The 21,361-nt window shown below is 39.9% G+C and overlaps 2 protein-coding genes across 2 annotated transcripts; both read left to right on the forward strand.

Moving 5' to 3' along the window:
- The first annotated feature begins 4,839 nt into the window (after window positions 1-4,839).
- On the forward strand, window positions 4,840-6,927 carry LOC124270865 (arylsulfatase I-like). Its single transcript, XM_046705925.1, has 5 exons — window positions 4,840-5,044; window positions 5,499-5,556; window positions 5,723-5,846; window positions 6,245-6,387; window positions 6,716-6,927. Exons 1-5 carry the CDS (start codon window positions 4,883-4,885, stop codon window positions 6,886-6,888), a joined length of 660 nt encoding a protein of 219 aa, XP_046561881.1. The 5' UTR covers window positions 4,840-4,882; the 3' UTR covers window positions 6,889-6,927.
- A 4,855-nt stretch (window positions 6,928-11,782) lies between these two features.
- Window positions 11,783-19,116, forward strand: LOC124270864 (arylsulfatase B-like). The gene is given in 14 exon segments (XM_046705924.1): window positions 11,783-11,879; window positions 12,032-12,143; window positions 12,782-12,892; window positions 14,142-14,248; window positions 14,403-14,437; window positions 14,592-14,693; window positions 15,038-15,101; window positions 15,403-15,500; window positions 15,875-15,953; window positions 15,956-16,010; window positions 16,494-16,594; window positions 17,983-18,106; window positions 18,416-18,558; window positions 18,901-19,116. Coding segments are annotated over 14 exon segments (1,434 nt in total). The 3' UTR covers window positions 19,107-19,116.
- Window positions 19,117-21,361: the final 2,245 nt, after the last annotated feature.

Consider the following 21,361-nt stretch of genomic DNA (forward strand, 5'->3'; position numbering starts at 1 on the left):
ACAATCAGTACATCTATAGTTCCTGACGTGTGGGAGATTGCTACATAAAGCTTTATGTGTGAAACACTCAGTGAAGAAGAACGTCACACAGGAAATTTGGGAGTTCATCGTCATTTTCAGCCCATTAAGAAGACAGATAACTGAAATCGCTAGGAATCTCTGAGAACAGATCTACTCACACACTTCCATATAAGGAAAGGTCCAGTCAACATAATATGTTACTATTCTTCACACAAGTAGCACCTGGCACTTCACGGAGTCTATAACAAACTTGGGAAGAGTGGTGGTGTGTTGTCCTGTACATAGAGCTCAGGTCACAAATCAGTTGAAGGTAAGCAACGTTGAGTGCGGAGATGCATGGCCGTGTTTGGCAGCTTGACTCCTGAAAGTTTCTAGGACTTCAGCCCTGCCCACAACAAAGCACATGTGGTAGATGTGGTCTCACCTGAGTCATGTGAGTTTGTTCAAAATTGCCTCTGTTCACCAAGCAGTAAATGGGTACCCGGTGAGATGAGTCATGCGACTATTAACCTTCTGGGGCCATATGGGCAGCTTGGGTTATCCTGGGTTATCGGCGCTTCTGGGCAGCGACTAACAAATGACATCAAACTTGGGAAGAGCATAAAAATAGAATAGACACGTTCTTTTTGTGTGCACTAGTGATGATGGATGATCCAGCCCTGGGAATTCTTGAAGAGATCAATCAAATTTGTTTTGACATAACCTCACGCCAAAACTGACGCACACGTAGTATATGCAGTGTATCCAGCCCTAGGCAAATGCCTTCTTTTCGAAATATATCTCTTGGTCTCAAATGTAGACTGGGTTGCATGCTGACCAAGGGACTGAGAATGAAAGTCGAGTGCACCCACATATATTAGCAGGGAGCATAATGTAGTGCTCTAAACATGCAAAATGGCTGTGATTTGTGACATATGCGGGCCATTGAGACGTTTGAAGGTAAAATGGGTCTCAAATTCAAGATTAAATTCTACATTTACCAACAAGCGCACATGTATATTGAGGGGCGGTTGGGTGGCCTGGTGGTTAATGCTTTCACTCGCCACGCCGAAGTTCCTGGTTCGATTCCCCGAATACGTACAATGTGTGAAGTCCATTTCTGGTGTCCCCGGCCGTAATATTGCTGGAATATTGCTAAAAGCGGCGTAAACTAAACTCACTCACTCACATGTATATTGCACATCACCTACATGGGTCACTTACATCTCATGAAAATACGGGTTTGAACTGTTCGTAAACAACCCATGCAAGAGGCGACTGTCGGGATCAGATATATGGCTCAGAGACACTGATGAGTGAGTGAGTTAATATTTAACGTCACATCGGCAATATTTCAGCCATATCGTGACGAGAACATTTGATATTGAAACGAAATATATCTATATCATAAAAACCCGCCGACGAAGGACAGTAAAACAACTAGAATATCACAGTTAGACATGTAAAACTAGTAATTAAATCTAAAATATTTGAACTATAGGTGACAACACAATATAAAAATAGGCTATATATCGCCAACAGCTGAAGGTAGATCACCATACTAGAGACCATGGGGACTTACAGTCCATTTGCTTCCTGAATGGACCCTAGCTGGATTTACACCATCCCTTCAGCTATTAGCAATTTGAGAAAATCTAGCCACAAATTAAACGAACAGATATTCTACGATTAAAATGGTAGTAGGTTTAAATCCACTTCGAATGTATTGGGACTTACGTACCCTCTCAGGAGGACAATAATTTGAGACACTGATGAGTGTCAGTGAGTTAATATTTAGCGTCACATCGCCAGTTGTAAATGGGAGACGGAGACATACAGTAGTGAACAAGCTCCAGTACAGATGGCTAGTGCCAGTGAAATCAGAGCATGAGGCCATCGTGCTACTGTTGACTGTGGAGAGTGCACCAGGAACACCTTGATGTCTAATCCTGTTTTCGTGTACGTTCATTACGGCGTTAAGCCAGATTTATCCACCAGCAACACAAATAGTTCTAGATGGGTATGTTTGGGACATACACTAACACATGTGAAGATATTTTTGCTTACTATAGTGTGCAAAAGCTATGGAGGAGACGTACATTCTTGTGATCCGTCAGCTAAATATGACTATTTAAGGATTGAAGTTCTTTTTGTTGATGTTCGTCAGCTGATGAAGAAAGTGCCTAACCTGAGCTTATTGTAAGTATTCATGTTATACGCCTGCTATATACTTCACGTCTGCAGCAAAGCGTGTCTGCACGTGTTATTTTGTATGTGACGAGGTTTTATGTCACAATTGTTGCATATTTCCGTTATCTGACAGGAATGTGCGTCATTGTAGGTACATTCCGTGGCTCATTGCCAGTAAATGACGTTTGAAAATATCCTGTAAGTTCACTAACATTTGTTTCATGTGTTAAAACTTAGCACTTTCACTGATAAAGCTTGCAAAATGTGGTGTTGACGCATACCAGTACATGAAGGTCAAGCAGATATAGAAACGCTTTATCACTCTCATTCTAGTCTAGACATTGGAACGTTTTCTTAAAAGTAGGTACTGACAAAGGTTCACATTTGTGATTACCAAGCAAGCGTGATGGAGGCTCAACAGTTCCTTGCTGTGTTCCTAGTTTCAATATCCCTGACATCAGCACAACGTCCAAATATCGTGTTCATTGTGGCAGATGACCTGGGTGAGTGTAGATTTTACAGGCAGTAAGAAAGTCGATATCAAGTTAACTAGTGTTCAGTTTATATGTTTCTATTATTTAATCCTTATGTATATATAATAATAATGGTGGTGTATAGTCTACATATCCGACCATTAAGGGAACTCTTTGTGTTTATACAGGCTGGAATGATGTTGGTTTCCGGAATCCTGAAGACCCCAAACATCGACAAACTGGCCACAGAAGGAATCATCTTCGAGAATGCATATGTCCAGCCTCTGTGCACCCCGTAAAGTTGTTTATATGATATTGCAACCAAATTTCAAGAAAGCATAAGAGACGACACCAATTGCATCAGTACTTGCATTACATAACATATCACGCACTTAAAGATCTTATACATCCGTTAATGCAAACTTGTTCACTATATGGCTGGAATAATGCCGATGTGACGTAAAACCCAACCCCTCAACTCAACTCAACTCAACTCAACTACTACTTCTCACACATACTTTTCAGGATAGTTACACATGATATTAATTTACAGTTCATATATTTTCTTTATTCTAAAAGGGGCGGTGGTGTAGCCTAATGGTTAAAGCGTTGGCTCGTCACGCCGAAGACCCAGGTTCGATCCCCACATGGACACAATGTGTTAAGCCCATTTCTGGTGTCCCCGCCGTGATATTGCTGGAATATTGCTAAAAGCGCGTAAAACTAAACTCAGTCAGTCAGTCTTTCTTCTCCGCCTTGGCAATTGGTTAGGCCACAAGTTGACCTAGCATTAACCACATTTAAAAAACAGAAACAAATGAATTACAGTATAAACAAGAATTTAGTCAATTAAGAAATAAATATAAAACATATAAATACTTATTTACAGATGGGTCCGGTGGGGGTAGCTTGTGCCCTCAGTGGTTAAAGCGTTGGCTCGTCACGCCGAAGACGCCGCTCTTAGATTCGATAAACACCGTACATGGGCACAATGTGTTAAGCCCATTTCTGCCTTCAGACCATTTAAAACCGTTCTTGTAAGCATCCACTTTTAACAGAGATTATTGAATTGTATACTGAACTTGCTACTGGTCAATGCGACATCGTCTTTTGTTGGTTACCCAGCCATGTTGGCATTTCTGGGAACACAATGGCTGATCCTACTGCTAAGGCAGCACTCAACAAATCTGTGAGACCACTTCTTATCCCATACTCTGATTGCAAAGCTAGCATTAGAACCTACATCCGTGATCTGATGCAGAAGAAGTGGGATACCCAGGTATGTACTAATACATTACATGCAATATAACCTTATATTGGTTACACCTACTTGGGTTGTCAGTCCAGATTTGAAGAGGTCATTTATGCGACGATGTCGCATTGGCCATACTAGATATACTCACGAATAGTTATTGAAAGGCGAAGAGCCTCCGTTTTGTATCCTTGGTGATGAAAGGATCACAATCAAGCATGTCTTGCTTGACTGCATCGAATATTCCATCACAAGGGATAACTATTTCAAAGTAAAAACTATGAAGGATCTTTTTAATAATGTCAGTTCTCATTTAATTATTGCATTTTTAAAAAAAATAGATTTGTTAAATGATTTGTAAATAGATAAATGGTATTTTAAACGTGGTAGTATAAATTAGCAACTGTGATTGTTAGTGGCTGTATCCTCGAAGGGGGTTGAAGTAGCGTAAAAGTATTGTCCTCCTGAGAGGATACGTAAGTCCCAAAACTTTCAAAGTTAAAGTTATGCTTACCTGATTTTTAAACGTAGTATATTTGTTCTTTTAAAATTCGGCTAAACTCTTCCTACAATCGCCAGCGGCTGGAGGGATGGTGTAAATCCAACTAGGGTCCATGCAGGTAGCAAAGGTACTCTAAGTCCCCATGGTCCCTAGTATGGTGATCTACCTTCAGTTGTTGGCGATCTATAGCCTGTTTTTATATTGTGTTGTCTCCTATAGTTAGAATGTTTTAGACTTAATTACTAGTTTTTCATGTATATATGTCATCTTCTCGTTGTTTTACTGTCCTTCGTCAGCAGGTTTTATAATATCTATATATATTCTATTTCAATGTCAAATGTTCTCGTCACGATATGGCTGAGATATTGCCGATGTGACTTTAAATAATAACTCAATCACTCACTCACTCATTCTCAGTAATAGTAATATACCACTGACCATTCAGAATGGAGGCGCGCTCGAAGCATGCGCAAACAACTGGCCTTTGAGAGGAGGCAAACACACTATCTGGGGAGGGCACGAGGGGCATATCCTTCATGCATGGCGCTGGACTCCAGAAGACGAGGACAACATACGATGGGTAACAACATAGAATACAGTCAGGCCAATTTCAAACATCCTAATTTTGTAAGCGTTCCATTTATAATCATATGATTTGTAGGTTAGCATGTTTCATAGACATGTGGTTAGTCCGTAAATCTCGCACAGCGCATAGCATCTGAAACAAATCATGTTCCTGTCAACATAACCTAGCTTTTATCATTACACAATTGTTACAATTTTATTGCATTTTAAGATTTTGTTTTTGCAAATCACAGCTTTAATATATTATCAATTTAACTCTCCTTACTTTTTTAAATCATTAACCAAAACAAATTCAAGTCTTTCAGTCAATGGTAGACTGACTGACTCACTGACTGAGTTTGGTTTTACACCAGTTAGCAACATTCCAGCAACATCACGGCGGGGACACCAGAAATGGGCTTCACACATTGTACCCATGTGGGAAGTCAATGGTAGACAGATTTGGGCATGTGGATTCTATTTATGTATAAGTAACACAGCTTCTATCAATAAACAGGATGATCCACGCTGTAGACTGGAAGCCAACTTTAGTATCAGCTGCTGGGGAACACCAGGTAAGGAGATTCGCAATTTCCTTAAATTTAGTCACAATTACAATCATAAACGATTATTTTATGAGCACTGAGAATATAATTATTTTGAATTTAGAACAGTTCCGAATAAGTAATACTAGGTTAAGGACAACAAAGTGTTGTTAAAACAATTCTTTCTATACTATAGAAACTACGATTGATGGAATGAGTCACTGGGATTCTATTCGAAATGGCCTTCCCTCATCAAGGACTGAGTTCATCTACAACATCGACGACATGGAAGTTCCCGTCGAAGGGCATGCTGGACTAAGGTATTTCACAAATTATTTTTAAGATCACTTGCAATCAGTTGCTACAATTATCTCTACCGATGCGTTACTTGCCTGATAAATGGCCTATTCCAGAGGCAATATAACATGTCACTTCTCTCTACTGATTCCTGGGCCCCGTTTCACAAAGCTCTCGTAAGCCCTAAGATCTCGTAACTTTTCTCGTAGCATTCGTACCTCCTCTGTTATAAGAGGTACGAATGCTACTAGAAAAGTTACGAGATCTTATGTTAATAAGTTTCTGCCCTGGATGAATTTTGGAGGTACGAATGCTACGAAAAAAGTTACGAGATCTTAGGCTTACGAGAGCTTTGCGAAACGGTCTTAAATGTAGTGAAATATGCATTTGATGTGCATTTGCTGTGTCTCCTGTGTTTCAGATTAGGAGACTATAAGCTGTTGCTGGGATACCCAGGAGCTGCTGACGGCTGGCACAGACCAATGAACACAACCCAGTATGAAACATATGAACAGATAGTTTACCTCAAAGGCGATAAACCAGTCCATCTATTCAACATTCGAGGTGCGCAATTAACATACACGCTTCATGTGTTTCCCTAGTTGCTGAATATTCAGCACCTATATGTAATGTTTGTAATACTACAAAACAACTTACCGTGTGTTTGAATTTGACCGGTGATATAATTTTCAACCCACAGTTGTATTCAAATGAACCCACTCATACTGGTCCAAGAGATGCTTTGTCAAAAGATTTTAGCATTTAACATCTTATATAATAATTGATTCAGATCCCAGAGCAGATTCAGATCAAACAGCAGATAAACACAGGTTGTTCTTAAAATCCCCACTCTTCTCCCAGATGTTAACTAACAACCTCATTTCACACTTAGAGGATCCAACTGAGCACCACGACCTTGCAGAGAAGATGCCGGACATGGTGGCGAAGTTGCGTGCCCGGCTTGAGGAATACAGAAAGACGATGGTGCCAGCCAATTTCCCCGATCCAGATAATTCATTTAACCCCAAAAACTTTGGAGACGCTTGGACCCCAGGATGGTGCTAATCAGTTGCACATTTGTCAATAAATGTATCACTGAACGATGATATGTTGCATGCTCATGATAAAGGGCAATTTGCTTTACATTAACATAATAATAGTAATGTTCACGTTTATATGACGCCTAAAATCTAAACGTTACTGAAAGGCGCAGATCACTGGCTCTTTGAAACAGCAAACTCTTTATGCTTGAATGTCAGAAAGTCAGTGATTTGCTGTATGTGATCTGGAAGTTCATTCCAGCGGACTTGGGCCTACCTCACCAAAGGATGACGTTCGAAGTTTTTCTGCACAGTTAGTTGCTGAGAGAAAGCGGATAAGCATTCTCCATAGCCGATTCTTTGTAATGGGGTTTTAGGGATAACATGGAACTTGATGTTTGAGGGCAACAAATACGAACATCAGACGTTTGTACACAATTCTCTGTTGGATTGAAATCAGGTGCAATTGTCGTATGATATAAACAAAGGTTTACTGCGTGATGTGAACTATTTACGTGCCCTGCTCCTACTTACATTTTGACAATTCCAGCGAGACTAAAACCCGACGGAACCGATCAAATACTGACAATTTTGAAGGATGCAGGCGATTGCACGGACGCAAAGCTAATTTAACAGGATGTGCACTATGTTTCTTCGCACTGGGAAGACTAAATTTTTTATCGATTTTATATTGTCTTTTACTGATGCTTGTAGGTGTCCCAGTGGTAAGTGTGAAGTATGCATAATGGTTCATCATACCCACAATGTATCAGTGGTAGTGTAGGTACTGAAAACACGGACAGTATGCACCCAGATTCTTGAAATCTGTTCTGGTTCACCTTGCAGTTTCAGTACACATTCAGACCTCTGTTGAGAATTGGTACAGGCTGATTTAGGCACCACGGCTTAGGCTTGCTCGGGTAATATATACACTGAATACTAGTTGTTAACGGTAAACATGTGTGTCTCATGCAAAACAACTTACCCACATATTTCTTTGTCTGTTTAAAGACGCCGAGTGAATCGCCACATTCCTGGTAATCGTTAAAGTATATGTTATGTACCTTTCATTCAAAACCGTACTCTTCTACCTGGAATTCATCCAAATGCAATTATCATTCTGAATTTACATTTGTGATTCGTGCGGAAAGCTGTTTTAATTCTTACCTCAGTTATTAAAAAAGCTAACAATATTTCGATTTAATGATTTCCAATTTGATTAATATACCCTATTACTCATCCATAAAGCCCTATAGTGAGATGAGCACAGTTGATAACGACAGATACATGTATTCCCAACCGAAGACGGTGTATTCTTGCAACATTTACACTGCGGGAAAATCTGGACAGTTTCCTGTGCATTATAAGGTTGTTGTAAGATCACCGACGTGCGATATGGATACAACCTGTTAGCAAGTGTATCGGTAAACAAGACAGATGTCGATATAGGTTAAGGACTCGATGGGGGATCTGGCCAACATGGCATTCTGACCTATGGACTGTATAGTATGACTTTAAAGTCCATGTTCCCTTGCGAAAGGCTGCACATGTCTGCAATAAAATACTCAGCATACTTTCGTTATCTGACAGGAATGTATAGACGAGCCGTTGTTAACATGTCATGGCTCATTGTTCATATAACATGTTCTTACACTGTGAAATAGACTCTTGCTCTAAATTATGCGATCGCACATTTGCTGAAATAAATGATCGATAAAGGGTGTTAGAACCTACACCGAAACGTCGAGTCGCTCTCAGCAATAAAGGAGTTGTTCATCCATATGTTGTTATCCTTCCCTACTGCTCCAACTTCTAAATTCCTCTCAAAGAAGTTATGGTGAAAGGAAGGTCGTTTTCTCAATTTATCGACCGAAATACTGAGAATATATATACTGTATACACTCATAACAAATGAGTATGTATTTACTAATACATACATTCTGGATGATGCGAATTCCTGGAGTTTTCCGCTGTTTATTTCTTTGAAAAGCTGAATTCTATTATCAGTGACGACTCATTAAACCGTGGAACAATAAATTCTGTCCACTGAGCTGTTTCATATCACGTACGAATGGCAGTCGTATTGGTTATGTTAGTAGCTGGCATTAGAGCGAAGGGAAGCACACAATGTAGGGGATGGGGATGGGGCACGAACTGGACATACTTCAGTTATGGTACTGGACGGAAAGAAGGCAAGACAACGTACAATGGCTTCGTAGACGCCTTGAATGTCTTGATGGACATTGCATAGTCTAACATAGTTCTACATTGAATAAATAGTAATAAAACTGAAGCTGCTTGTTCAAGCTGATGATGGGTTACCCTGGAGGACCTGATGGTTAGCACAGGCCACGAACTGGACACTGAACTGAAAGCATATTGTGATGATGATAGCCCAAGTAAATCTATACGGTATAAGTGGTGGGTGCAGGAACAATACCAACAATATTTTGCAAACAGTGTGTGAAGTGAAATCAATTTGTACATTCTATGTAAAGAAATCTATGTTTTAAAACACACCAGCCACATGCACACGCGTACGCACGCAGATATATTAAAACACCCCAGTGCCAAGTTACTGCCAACCCTTCTCCATCAACAGCCTATGAACGGGACAGGAAGGACATTTACCATACAATGGATAGCGTTCTCGGCAGGATAAAGCCAACGGATATTTTCGGTATCCTTTTGGATCTAATGCGGAAATCGATGCCAATTAGAGGTTATATGTAACTTCAGGGACTGCTTTCACAGTGTACACAAACATGGCGTCACGCTCCTCTGTCGTGTCCGGATTGACGACCATGGTTACGGTACTGTCAGTGCCTTGATCCAAGGAAATTCATGTCTGGAAATGATGGCTGTGGAGATTACGAAGGGAGGATAGAAATTCATATGCATACGAAGACACTAAGACCAGTTGCCCGACCGACTGTCAGTGTTGGCGAGCAAACGGCACAGGAATCCAGGTTTCGCAAATGTCACGTGAACATTAAAGTGTATTAGTTGTTCGAAAGGTTATTTGAAGGGTTCTGAATTTCCACACGGGTTTGTTGTTATGTTTCAAACGTAAGCTAAGATTTATTGACAACAATACGTGCTGTAACATAAAAACGTACTGGGAACTAGATCACCTAACGCTGTCAATTGAGTGATCAGTAGGAAATTGTGTCACTGAGCTTGTCACGTAACGTATTACTACGCACATACTAGTATTTGTGACGTCAGAGGTAGTTGTTCACATTCCATGAAGTTTAGCTTCATAATGTGTGGCAATCCAAATCGCAATGGTTATTCCAGGTTGGAACACTCTCCATCTACATCATATGTTTTTGTAAGATGTGACTTTCGGCAGGCTTGGTGACTTCGGTACATGTTTTACCTGGTATAGTTCATTGTTCATGACAATTTACACGTCAGTGCGATATGGATCGAGACTGTTGGTAGGTACATCGATAAACAAGGCCCACATCCATGTAGTTTAAGTTCACAGGAAAACATAGGCAACATGTCAATCTGAGATATAGATTGTATGTTATGAGTGAGTGAGTTATTATTTAACGTCACATCGGCAATATTGCAGCCATATCGTGACGAAAACATATTTGGCGTTGAAATGGAATATATGAATATTATAAAACCTGTTCACGAAGGACAGTAAAACAACTAGAATATCACAATCACAATTACAACTAGCGTGGAAAGTTAAAACTAATAGCACTATATGGACAATACAATATAAAACAGGCTATAGATCGCCAACAACTGAAGGTAGATCACTATACTAGGAACTTACATTACTTTTGCTACCTGCATGGAGGCTAGCTGGATTTTACACCATCCCTTCAGCCGCTGGCGATTTTAGGATAATTTAGCCGAAATTTAAAAGAACAAAATACTACGTTTAAAAACTTGGTACGTGAAAATTTTACTTTGAAAGTTTTGGGGACTTACGTACCCTCTCAGGAGGACAATAATTTTACGCTACTTCAACTCCCTTTGAGGATACAGCCACTAACAATCTAAGCTGAAAATCTTAACTACCAATTATAAAAACCTATAACCGATATAGGGTTTTATTTCATGTAATTTGTTAATACCTACTTGGGTGTCCAACTTCTTCTGCATCAGATCCCGGATGTAGGTTCAAATGGCAGCATTCAGAGTTTGGAATAAGAAGAGGTGTCACGGATTTACTGCTGCCTTAGCAGCAAGATCAGCCGTTGTATTCCCAGAAATGGCAACGTGGCTGGGTAACCAACAAAAGACGATGTTGCATTGGCCAGTAGCAAGCTCATTATACAATTCAATAACTTCTAACAATAGTGGATGTTTACAAGAAAGAGTTTTAATAGCCTGAAGATACGAAGAGAATCGGAAAAGATTATGTATTGTTTATATTTACGGTGTTTATTAATATATTTAAGAGCTGTTAATAAGGCGTTAGCTTCTGCTGTGAAAATAGAGCTGTTATTTGGTAGTCGAAAGATATTGTACTGGATCAATGACAGTGGCACAAGCCACTGCTTGTATGTTATGACCCACAAGTAGGCAGTTATGTTCCACGCTTGCGAAAGACTGCACATGTCTACAGTACACTAATCAGCATATTTTCGTTATCTGAGAGGAATGTATAGATGAACCTTCGTAAACATTCCATGTTTCATGGTTTATAAAACCGATCTTTAAATTGTTAAGATAGAATCTTACACTTAATTATGCAATCGCAAAATACTGAAATATCAATAAATGTACTCACACGTTCCTCCTTGATTGATTAAGCCTGATTACATCAATTACCAGAGGAAGTATGTCAAAGGTTGAGATAACATTTATCAGTCACGTCCGAGACGTTGAAATGCCTATGTACAGAGAGGATAAAACCAACTGTCTTATTTTTTGAATAACAACCAAACGTGATGGAGGTTCGACAGCTCCTTGCTCTGTTCCTGTGTGTCCTACCACTGTCAGCAGCGCAGCGTCCTAACATTGTGTTTATTGTGGCAGATGACTTAGGTGAGTGGACATAGGGAAGGCCTCTAGAATACAATTCAGGTAAAATACATACTGAAACGAAATGATACTGAAATGTTCCATGTCAAGTATACACATTAACCTAGCGGTGAATAATCTACATATCCGATGATTAACAATCTGTGTTTATACAGGCTGGAATGATGTTGGTTACCGAAACCCTGACATGAAGACCCCAAACATCGACAAACTGGCCACAGAAGGAATCATCTTCGAGAATGCATATGTCCAGCCTCTGTGCACCCCGTAAATTGCAGTCATATTGTTCAGTCTTCATTGTCATGAAATACTAAGAAAACTCCACGCGAATCAGATACTTCTATATGTAACTTGTATATTGCAATTTCTAATTGCCAAATAAAGTAATCAAACAAATGCCAAAACAGCTGAAAAATGAACATGTTTTAGGTCAACCTGTGTTTATCTGTCTACGTGATTATGTGACCGGATTACACACGTGCCTACACACTCATTGTTTCAGATCCCGCACTGCCTTCATGAGTGGAATTTATCCATTCCACGCAGGCACGCAGGTAATTATGTCGTTTAACATAACATGATACAGGCCGAAAGGCATCGAGCGATTGCAAGCTGTCTTGAGGAATATTCTCCTGCTCCATGAATAGGAATATCGTTACTCATTGCTGTTTACGCACTTTCAATTGACTCTCCTTTTTAAAACAAACTATATCACGAGATGCATTGTCCTGATTTTCACCATAATGTTTCTTAAAGCAGTTTGTTAAAGAATGTATCATTGTGTACATTGTGTGGTTTTCGTTGTTATATATTTGATAATTCACGTTGCTGATTGAGAACTAATTCTCATGCTGTCACCTTTATGAATATATCGCAATTTCTTAAAAAATATAAATGTTATTTAGCATGAGACAATTCACCCTGGCTGAAGCTGTAGCAGCATGTGTACCTCTCAACTATACATTCCTGCCCCAGGAATTAAAGAGACTCGGCTATGCTACACACATGATTGGAAAGTAAGTACTGCGTTACACAAAGGTAGAAACGACCATTGACACTCACTGGATCTAATGAAGACATATCTTTGGACAAAGCTCAATAATCAAACCTTTAGATGACAACTATATAAGTATTGTCATAGACCATTTCGTACATGATTCTAGTCGTGGGAATAACGATCCTATCTCAAATCATATATTAAAAGTGAAACAAAAAATCAAACGCTTTTGCAACGAAATATATGTAATCTTAAATATCTGTAACATATATCATGAAAGATTTTACATACCGTACACATATGGACAAACTTAGTCGTCTCTGTAAACCCATTTTTAACAAATACATTTGTATATGCATGATCCCAAACCTTTTAGCAAGACTCGATAATAATAAATTGTGAATTAGTCATGACGTTATGTTAATGGATCACTGAATATCAGTGATGACACTAGGTGAGCATGTCATGTCCTTCCAGTAGATGCACTGTGATGTGAAATTTAAGTACACGTGCTATGTAAACGTCATCCAAGTTTGAAAGTGGCTTGGGTTCATTTGTTTATTTGCTGACCACCATCAGCAGTGATAAAATACCGACGATGCACCTTATTGACGACACGAGATTTGTGGATTTTGTGAAGTCATTGCAGGCCAGCAGCAATGTCTGTCCCAGTTAGATCAACGTCACCGGTAAGTTTGGAAGTAGGTGTGAATTCGTCTCAGCGCACACGTGTTAGATGGGCGATAAATGTACACACGAAGTTGATGGCGTCCTGCTTTAAAGTCATGTGACTTCCTTGTGTCTGAAGGATGATCAACAGTGACCTGAGATGTGGAGTTATGCCTTTCCACAGCATGTTGCCCCAATCAGCGAATGCAGAACGTTGCTCAGTAATAGTGTTTAGGGCAAATTTGATTTCAAACATTCCTTAGTCACGATATGGCTGACGATGTGACTATGAATATTAACTCACTCACTCACTCACTCACTCTAATATTCCACTTGCACGCTACCCCTTTTTGTCACATCGTTGTGGTCAGCAAAGTGTGTTTTTTTTGTAAATAAAACGTCTTCAGCTATTTACAGCTCATCGTGACACTTTGAATGTGTGTCAAAATATATCCAAGGAATTCTGCGTATGCAAAGTTCCGGGATGCACATGTAAGTGCATGTTGTTATGACAACGTGTTTGCATATGTGATAATGGCAAATCCACGACAGTTACTTAATGACCTTCTGAAGCATCGCCATCTGCAATGTCATTCCAGATGGCACCTGGGTTTCTGCAAGTGGGAGTGCACCCCAACCTACCGAGGCTTCGATACTTTCTTTGGATACTATAATGGGAATGAAGGATATTTCAATCACTCAATCGGTACGTATTATTCTACTTGTGGGATTTCATGTAAACTCCTCGTGGGCGTTGTTTTGTTAATTTAAGTTTTGGTATACAGTGCTGGCAAATGCATTTTGATCAAAGGTATTTTCCCTCTTTGTTAGGCGGGTATCTTGACTACAGGGACAATGAGCTTCCGGCAAGAAACTATTCCGGGAATATTCTGCTGTACGTAAGTAAGGGAAATTCGTCGGTAATTGTTCATAGTATTTATGCCAATGAGGAACATGTTTCTTGAAATGTATTATACTTTATGTTACAGGTCTAAATCATCAGTCGGATATTAGTTTGGCTGTTGCATAAATTCGTATTATCATTTCAGTACACGTTCACCCAGAGAGCAGTTGACATCATCCATCGACAAAACGCATCACAACCACTGTTTATGTACCTTCCATATCAGAATGTACATGAGCCAATTGAGGTAAGAGAGAACTGAAAACGTATACAGGTTTCATCAGCGTGTCAGTGTGATTACCGTCGAAAGAAAATCGTTAAAATAGTTATATCTGTAGTCACAATTGCATGAATCATTTCAGGGACACGGGTGGCCATGTCGTCTCTGGGAACGTCGGATGCGTATAATCGTGGGTTTGAATGCTAGTTCGACCCGATTATTTATCAAGGTTTCTCCACTCCTGTCTCGTGCTTGTTAGTTTCGCAGTATCGTTTGTCCCAACCCAATTTAAATACTTTCGTTATTTGTTTAGAATGTAATGAATACATTCCGTTTCTCAATATATGTACCTCAACTTTGTGACATCACAGGTGCCTAAGAAGTACGAGGATATGTATCCGAACGTCATTAACGAAGGCCGAAGAAAGTACAGTGGTATGTACATTCAAGTTACTATTCCTAATAAAAGTTATGCATTGGATCATTTTTAGTCTCAATCCCGGTTTTCTATTTTGTCTCTGAGACAGCAAGTTATCATAGATCGGTTATTGAGTTTATTAATATTCAATTATTGTCACAATTATTCCGTCACTTTAAAGAGTATTACCCAGTTAAGCAAGTTGGTTTCACCAGAGTATGAAATCTGCTATCAACGTATCGGGGTGAGCAATAACGACCGACACTACATCTGAGATACTGTTCAAAATGACTTGCCAGTTACTTTCAATGTCTACAGGAATGGTATCTGCCTTGGATGAAGCGGTTGGAAATGTTACCCAAGCCTTGAAAGATCGGGGCTTGTTTGAAAATACCCTAATTCTGTTTACTACTGACGTGAGTACATTACAGCTCCAGGATTAACAGGAAGAAACAACAGAAATTACAAAACGATTTGCGTATCTTGAACCCGGTAATTTTACTATTGAGATTAGGTTCAGATTATGACAGTGTGAAATAACCTCATTGTAGTCAGCAGCGGGAATATATAGATCTCTTATTTCCTGTTCATTATTTCCAAACATGTACATGTTACACAAAAGAAACAAAAGCATTCTTCGTAAAACTGCTTGAGGTATCAATTGAACTGCTCTGTGTGCATGTTTAGTGAAGTTATATAAATTCAGTTTCTTCACGTTGCTGGAAACGTTGCCTTTCATGAAACTGCCTATGAAGTCATTTTACTACGAACTACAATACGAAACATTCAGAACGGAGGCCCTCTCGACGTGTATGCCAACAACTGGCCCTAGCGAGGAGCGAAGCGCACCATCTGGGAGGGTGGCACGAGGGGACATCCTTCATGTACGGAGCGGGGCTCCAAAGGATAAAAACTACATATGAAGGGTAACACCAAATAAGACACCGGGCTTAATAATCCTATTTTTGATACGTGTATAATTAATGATGATCCAAATTATATTATATAACCCTAAATCAAAGTTTCACATAATACATTATCGTAAGTAAGTAAAAAATATCAGAACTGATGATCGGAACTGGAGTTTAGGAAAAGATAGAATGTGAGAAATATCGGTGTTATGTTTCCATTTATGTGTGTCAGTATTGCTACACACTGCCTGCAATATTCGATTGTGTAAATTACTCTGTATTTTGGTTATTTTGTATGTGGGCCGGAGGCCTAAGATACAAAACACGTCTTCCTCTATTGCCACACTTGTTACTCCACTATTGTATATTCCTTGCATTCTAGTGTATACAATTCAACTTCAATGAAATTCTTATTGCACACCTTTATATTAGATATACCCCTAATCGATTCGGTTGTGCTTAAACTTTAGATAGTTGAAGTTCTGTAGTCAATTCAAGAATGTGGTGTTTGAAAACAGGAATCGCTTCTACCTCTTTACAGGATGATCCACGCCGTCGACTGGAAACCCACCTTAGTGTCTGCTGCTGGGGAACTCCAGGTAGTGTGATAGAAGCCACAAATCCTTTCCACGTCCATAAGAAATCTGTGCAGTGTTACAGCTGTACAATGTTGTTTGTAAACAAATCGATTATGGACCAGACAATCCAGTGTTTGTCACCATGCGATAGGATGTGTTTGTGAATCACTATGAAATAGTTATGATACCAGGTGTTTGCGAAAAGCCGTATCTTGCCCCACCGGTGGCACCCGTCATAAACATATGCTAAGTCTAGTCAGTTGTTTACCTGAAATAATTTTGGAACGTATTGTATATGTCAAAATGGGGAATGGCATCGGACATCATTTTTGTGACTGATGCATTAAATTTGGAAATTTCCTCCACATCTCTAACATAAAACGTCTTGAATTTAGTAACCTTGATCACACAACTTCTGAGGAATAGTGGTATGACGCTCTTTGAAAATCCTAATACAAACAGCACGCTCGATTGTACCTCAAATGTTGTGAAATGTAAACACCACAGGTTGGAGCTGTTGGAATATTGTTTGACGTGACTAATGGAAAGTTGAAATCATCCCTTTTGTCATACAGCCTTGTGTAGAGTTTTTTTCTATCACTCTGAATCTTTATGCGTATCTAGATATGAAACAGTTTAGGCGCTCTCACTTGTCTCCTTAATTTCAAGTTCAGATGGGTAAATCAGAACAGAAGTTTATTCAGTACTATTTGGGCCATAAGGCTTATGATACAGTTGACAAATACAATATAAATTACACGTGATCATAAACATATGAGTTTCATATAGATCTTATTTTAAATATTTCATTGGGATAGATAGCTGTTAGATGTTCTACATTACTGTTTTGTGACATGAAAATTGCCTGAATGGTTAGTGGGTCTCTGAGGACTGATTGTAGCTTCTGTAGATATAGAGGTCTGGCTTGATTATACTTGTCACAAAAAAAAAATACGTGGTTCTCGTCTTCATTAAGGTTATAATTACAAAGGTCACAGATGGGCTTGATCGCGGTTGTAAGATAGGTAAATCAGTGGAATGGAATTGACTATTTGATGGTTATTGAGCGATATTAGATCACCAATGTACCGGAAGCTTGAGTTGATTTTGACAACCAAAGCAAACATTCTGATTCATATGCAAAAAGAAACAGAAAAGGAGGGAAGCACAATTGGTGCCTATGGGGATGACTACTTCTTTGCGAAGTGTTTACCCCAAATTTCACAATGAGTCCTCTTCATGTTTCACGGATTTATGTCACAATTGCTGCTAATTGTGACATAATGAAGGAATAAATTGTCCCTTCAAAGAATCGGTGAGATGAGTTTTGATGTTCCCTCAGTTTGATAAAACGATGCTGCTAATCGTCGGTATTGTAGCCATATACCTTTTTTATAATTTGAGTACAGAGACAACCATTGATGGAATGAGTCACTGGGATTCTATTCGATACGGCCTCCCCTCATCAAGGACAGAGTTCATCTACAACATTGACGACTTTGAAGTTCCAGACGAAGGTCATGCTGGAATAAGGTATTATGATGTTTTACCATCGCATTAGATTGCGTAGATTGATGATCTTACTGTTTATCACTGGATTGTCTGGCCCAGACTCACTTATTTACATACTGCACCGTATAGCTGAGATATTGCTGAGTGCGGCGTTAAACAACAAACTAACCAACCAACCATCGTATTAGATAAAATGCAAAATGCTGCCCAATTACCTGTACGATATGTTACGGCCATTTGCATACTTCCATACCAAATTAAAAAGTATTTCAAATAATATATCATTAATCCAGTCATACAGTGTTGTATGTCTGCCTCTTTGTGTATCAGAGTAGGGGACTACAAGCTCATCCTTGGGTACCCAGGTCGTACTGACGGTTGGCACAAACCCATGAACAAAACAAAGGATGAACAATATGAAACTATGATTTACATCAAAGGTGATGCGCCTGTCCATCTCTTCAACATACGAGGTAGGCAATGCTCAACGTAATAGTAATGGTAATATATTACCTAAATGTCCCTCGTTTGTACACTCGGTTCCAATTATGGGTATGGCTGATCCATAGTGGTATATAGAGGATCAATTCATACCGTGGAGTTTTCAAGACCTGTCATTCTCATTAAATTTCCTGACCATAGTTACATGACTGCCGAACCACTATCATCCATACTGCATAGTGTTAACGTTGGATGCAGGCTGGAGTGGACGGCTGAAGAGTACTGGCACAATATACATGTTACAACAGGATGAATACATATTGTTCATAATGCTCTCTTCCATCCTTTTAACCGATATTCTGATTCGTATCCAGAGGATCCAACTGAGCACAATGACCTCGCACAGCAGATGCCAGACGTGGTAGCGAAGCTGCGTGCCCGGTTTGAAGAGTACAAAAGACGATGGTGCCAGCCAATTCCCCAAACAGGTTCCTGCAGCGGACCCCAGAAAATACGGGAAGGTTTGGACCCCAGGGTGGTGCTAATCAGATGTACTGTGGGTCATTCTAAAATGGTGTAAACTAGTGTGCTTAATAAATGAACATTTGTTGCTAATCAGTATTACAGTATTACGAAGTATTTTATGAAAGAATAGTTATGGTAAATGTATAATTAAACAATGACTGCTTAAGGCACAATGGCTGCCCTCTCACATTCAATAATATATCATGTATATTTTGTCGGCCGCTACTTTTACCAGGTCAATCATTGGTAAAATTTCAATACATGCTGACATTGGGACAAAGGGCTGCATCGCATATGTATAGTGGAAGCTGTCAAAACCGGCTGCTGTCCAATCAGGCACGTTGTCAGCACCGGCATAAAATCTCATTCCCGTCCTTATTTTGTCTAGCTCATTTATCTTCATTTAAATGCGCTGCATTCTTGCAGCTGTCAATTCCGGATCTCGGCATGAAATGAGCCGCCCGAATATGTGTTTTACAGTAATTGCGGTGCGTGGCGAGAATTCGGCCATATGTGTATTGTCACCAATTTATCCTGCGTTGAAACTATATGGTTGTCGACAAAGATAATATAATCTGAGTTCAGTATGGGTATACTTGAACATGTAATTAGTGAAGTGACATTTCTTACTCATGAGGGATGTTAAATAGGGGTGGCTTTCGAACACAGAGATGGAAAATCTTGTCGTTTATGGAAACGCTCCAAGCCACGCCCATGGAGTTTCATTCAGTAATGTTACGCTCACGTTTTTGCCTGCAAACACCACGCCCGTGTTACAACCTTTGACTAAGGTACCATTCAGGCATTTAAAGTCAGATACACATCGTGTCTCCTGAAGTCCCTCACTCCAAGAAGGGAAGCGAATGGCTCTGCATGAGTTGGCAAAATCCATCACAGAGCTGGACGCGGTGAAAATAACAGTGAATATCGCTCTCGAATCGTAAATTGAGAAGAAAAAAACCCCAGAATATCATATATTTGTTTCACACTTGATTGTTGTTATTAAATGTAAAACAATACAAAATAAAACGAGCTACAGATCGCCAGAAACTGAAGGTACATCACCATACCAGGAACCATGGGGACTTACAATACTTTTGCTTCCTGCATTGGTCATCTGGATTCACACCATCCTTCAGGTGTTGGCGATTATTTAGGAATTTAATCATAATTCGTTAAAATACCAGATGTTCTTAGATTAAAAAGATGGTAGATACTTTGAATGAAATGGGACTCACGTACCCCTCCAGGGTGACAATAATTTTATGGTACTTTGCATCCCGTCGAGGGTACAGCCACAATCAATCAGGTAATAACTGAGTACACATTGTGAGTGCAAAGGCAGTACTATTCAAATGTATAAAATACGATAACAGTGGTAGTAAAAATATAATCAGTGAAACATGACTATTTAAGGTGGGTCATGTAGATCTCGGTGATGAGGGAGGATAGTGGGGAACCCATAGGGAGGCCATGGGTCTGTTGTACTTTTTATCTTTCCATGTGAAGTAGGTGGAACTGATGCATCCGTTGATAAGTTTTACGATGCTGTCAGGGAAAAGGTGGGTGTCAAGGGTGGAGTGGATTTCTTCGACTCTGGATTTGATGACGGCGAGGGCTTCTTCCCGGGGACATTGGTGAGAAGATCAACCACGTCGTAACTTAGCAGCTTGCCGGGTTCAGTGATGGTGCTGATCTTCTTGCAGAACTCACTGGAGTCGGCGATGAAGGACTTGACGGTCTTTCGTAGGGGGCGAGGTGTTTTGACAGGTGCAGGGCAGTATTGTAATGAGCAGTATTCCGTGAGAAGACGGGCTTTGATGGGATTTTTTGGACCTTGATGGTGGGTCGGACATAGGGCAGCTGTGGGTGCTGGACCAGGAGTTTCTTATGGAGGGTTGGGCCTATCTCATTGTTTACTAGGAGTCGCTTCAGCAGGGCTCTGTGTTCTCTCTGCGGCCGGGCGGTGGGGTCTTTCTTCTTCTGCTGGTAGGTGATGGAGTCGCTGAGGATGTTGTCAGCGAGGGTCTCAAAGTCGGCAGTGTGTGCATTATGACGGTTGCTCTACCTGTGTCAGCTGGGGCGAGAGTGATTTAAGGATCAGCTCTGAGTTTCCCCAGGATCTGCCTTTGAGCATTGTTCAGGTTTCCTTCTGTTGTTGCGTTGTTATTTTTTTTGCCATGGTTTGAATTTGCTTTTTTCCAGTATGTTGGCAATCTGGTGCCTCATGTAGTCGACCTTACCACATGGCGCTAGTTGTTGAAGGCCTTTCTCCACTTGGACAAGAACATGTCATTGTTTTGGCGCATA

This window comes from Haliotis rubra, unplaced genomic scaffold (genome assembly GCF_003918875.1).
Source record: "Haliotis rubra isolate DU_JTF1 unplaced genomic scaffold, ASM391887v1 Scf1553, whole genome shotgun sequence".
Lineage (NCBI taxonomy): Eukaryota > Metazoa > Mollusca > Gastropoda > Lepetellida > Haliotidae > Haliotis > Haliotis rubra.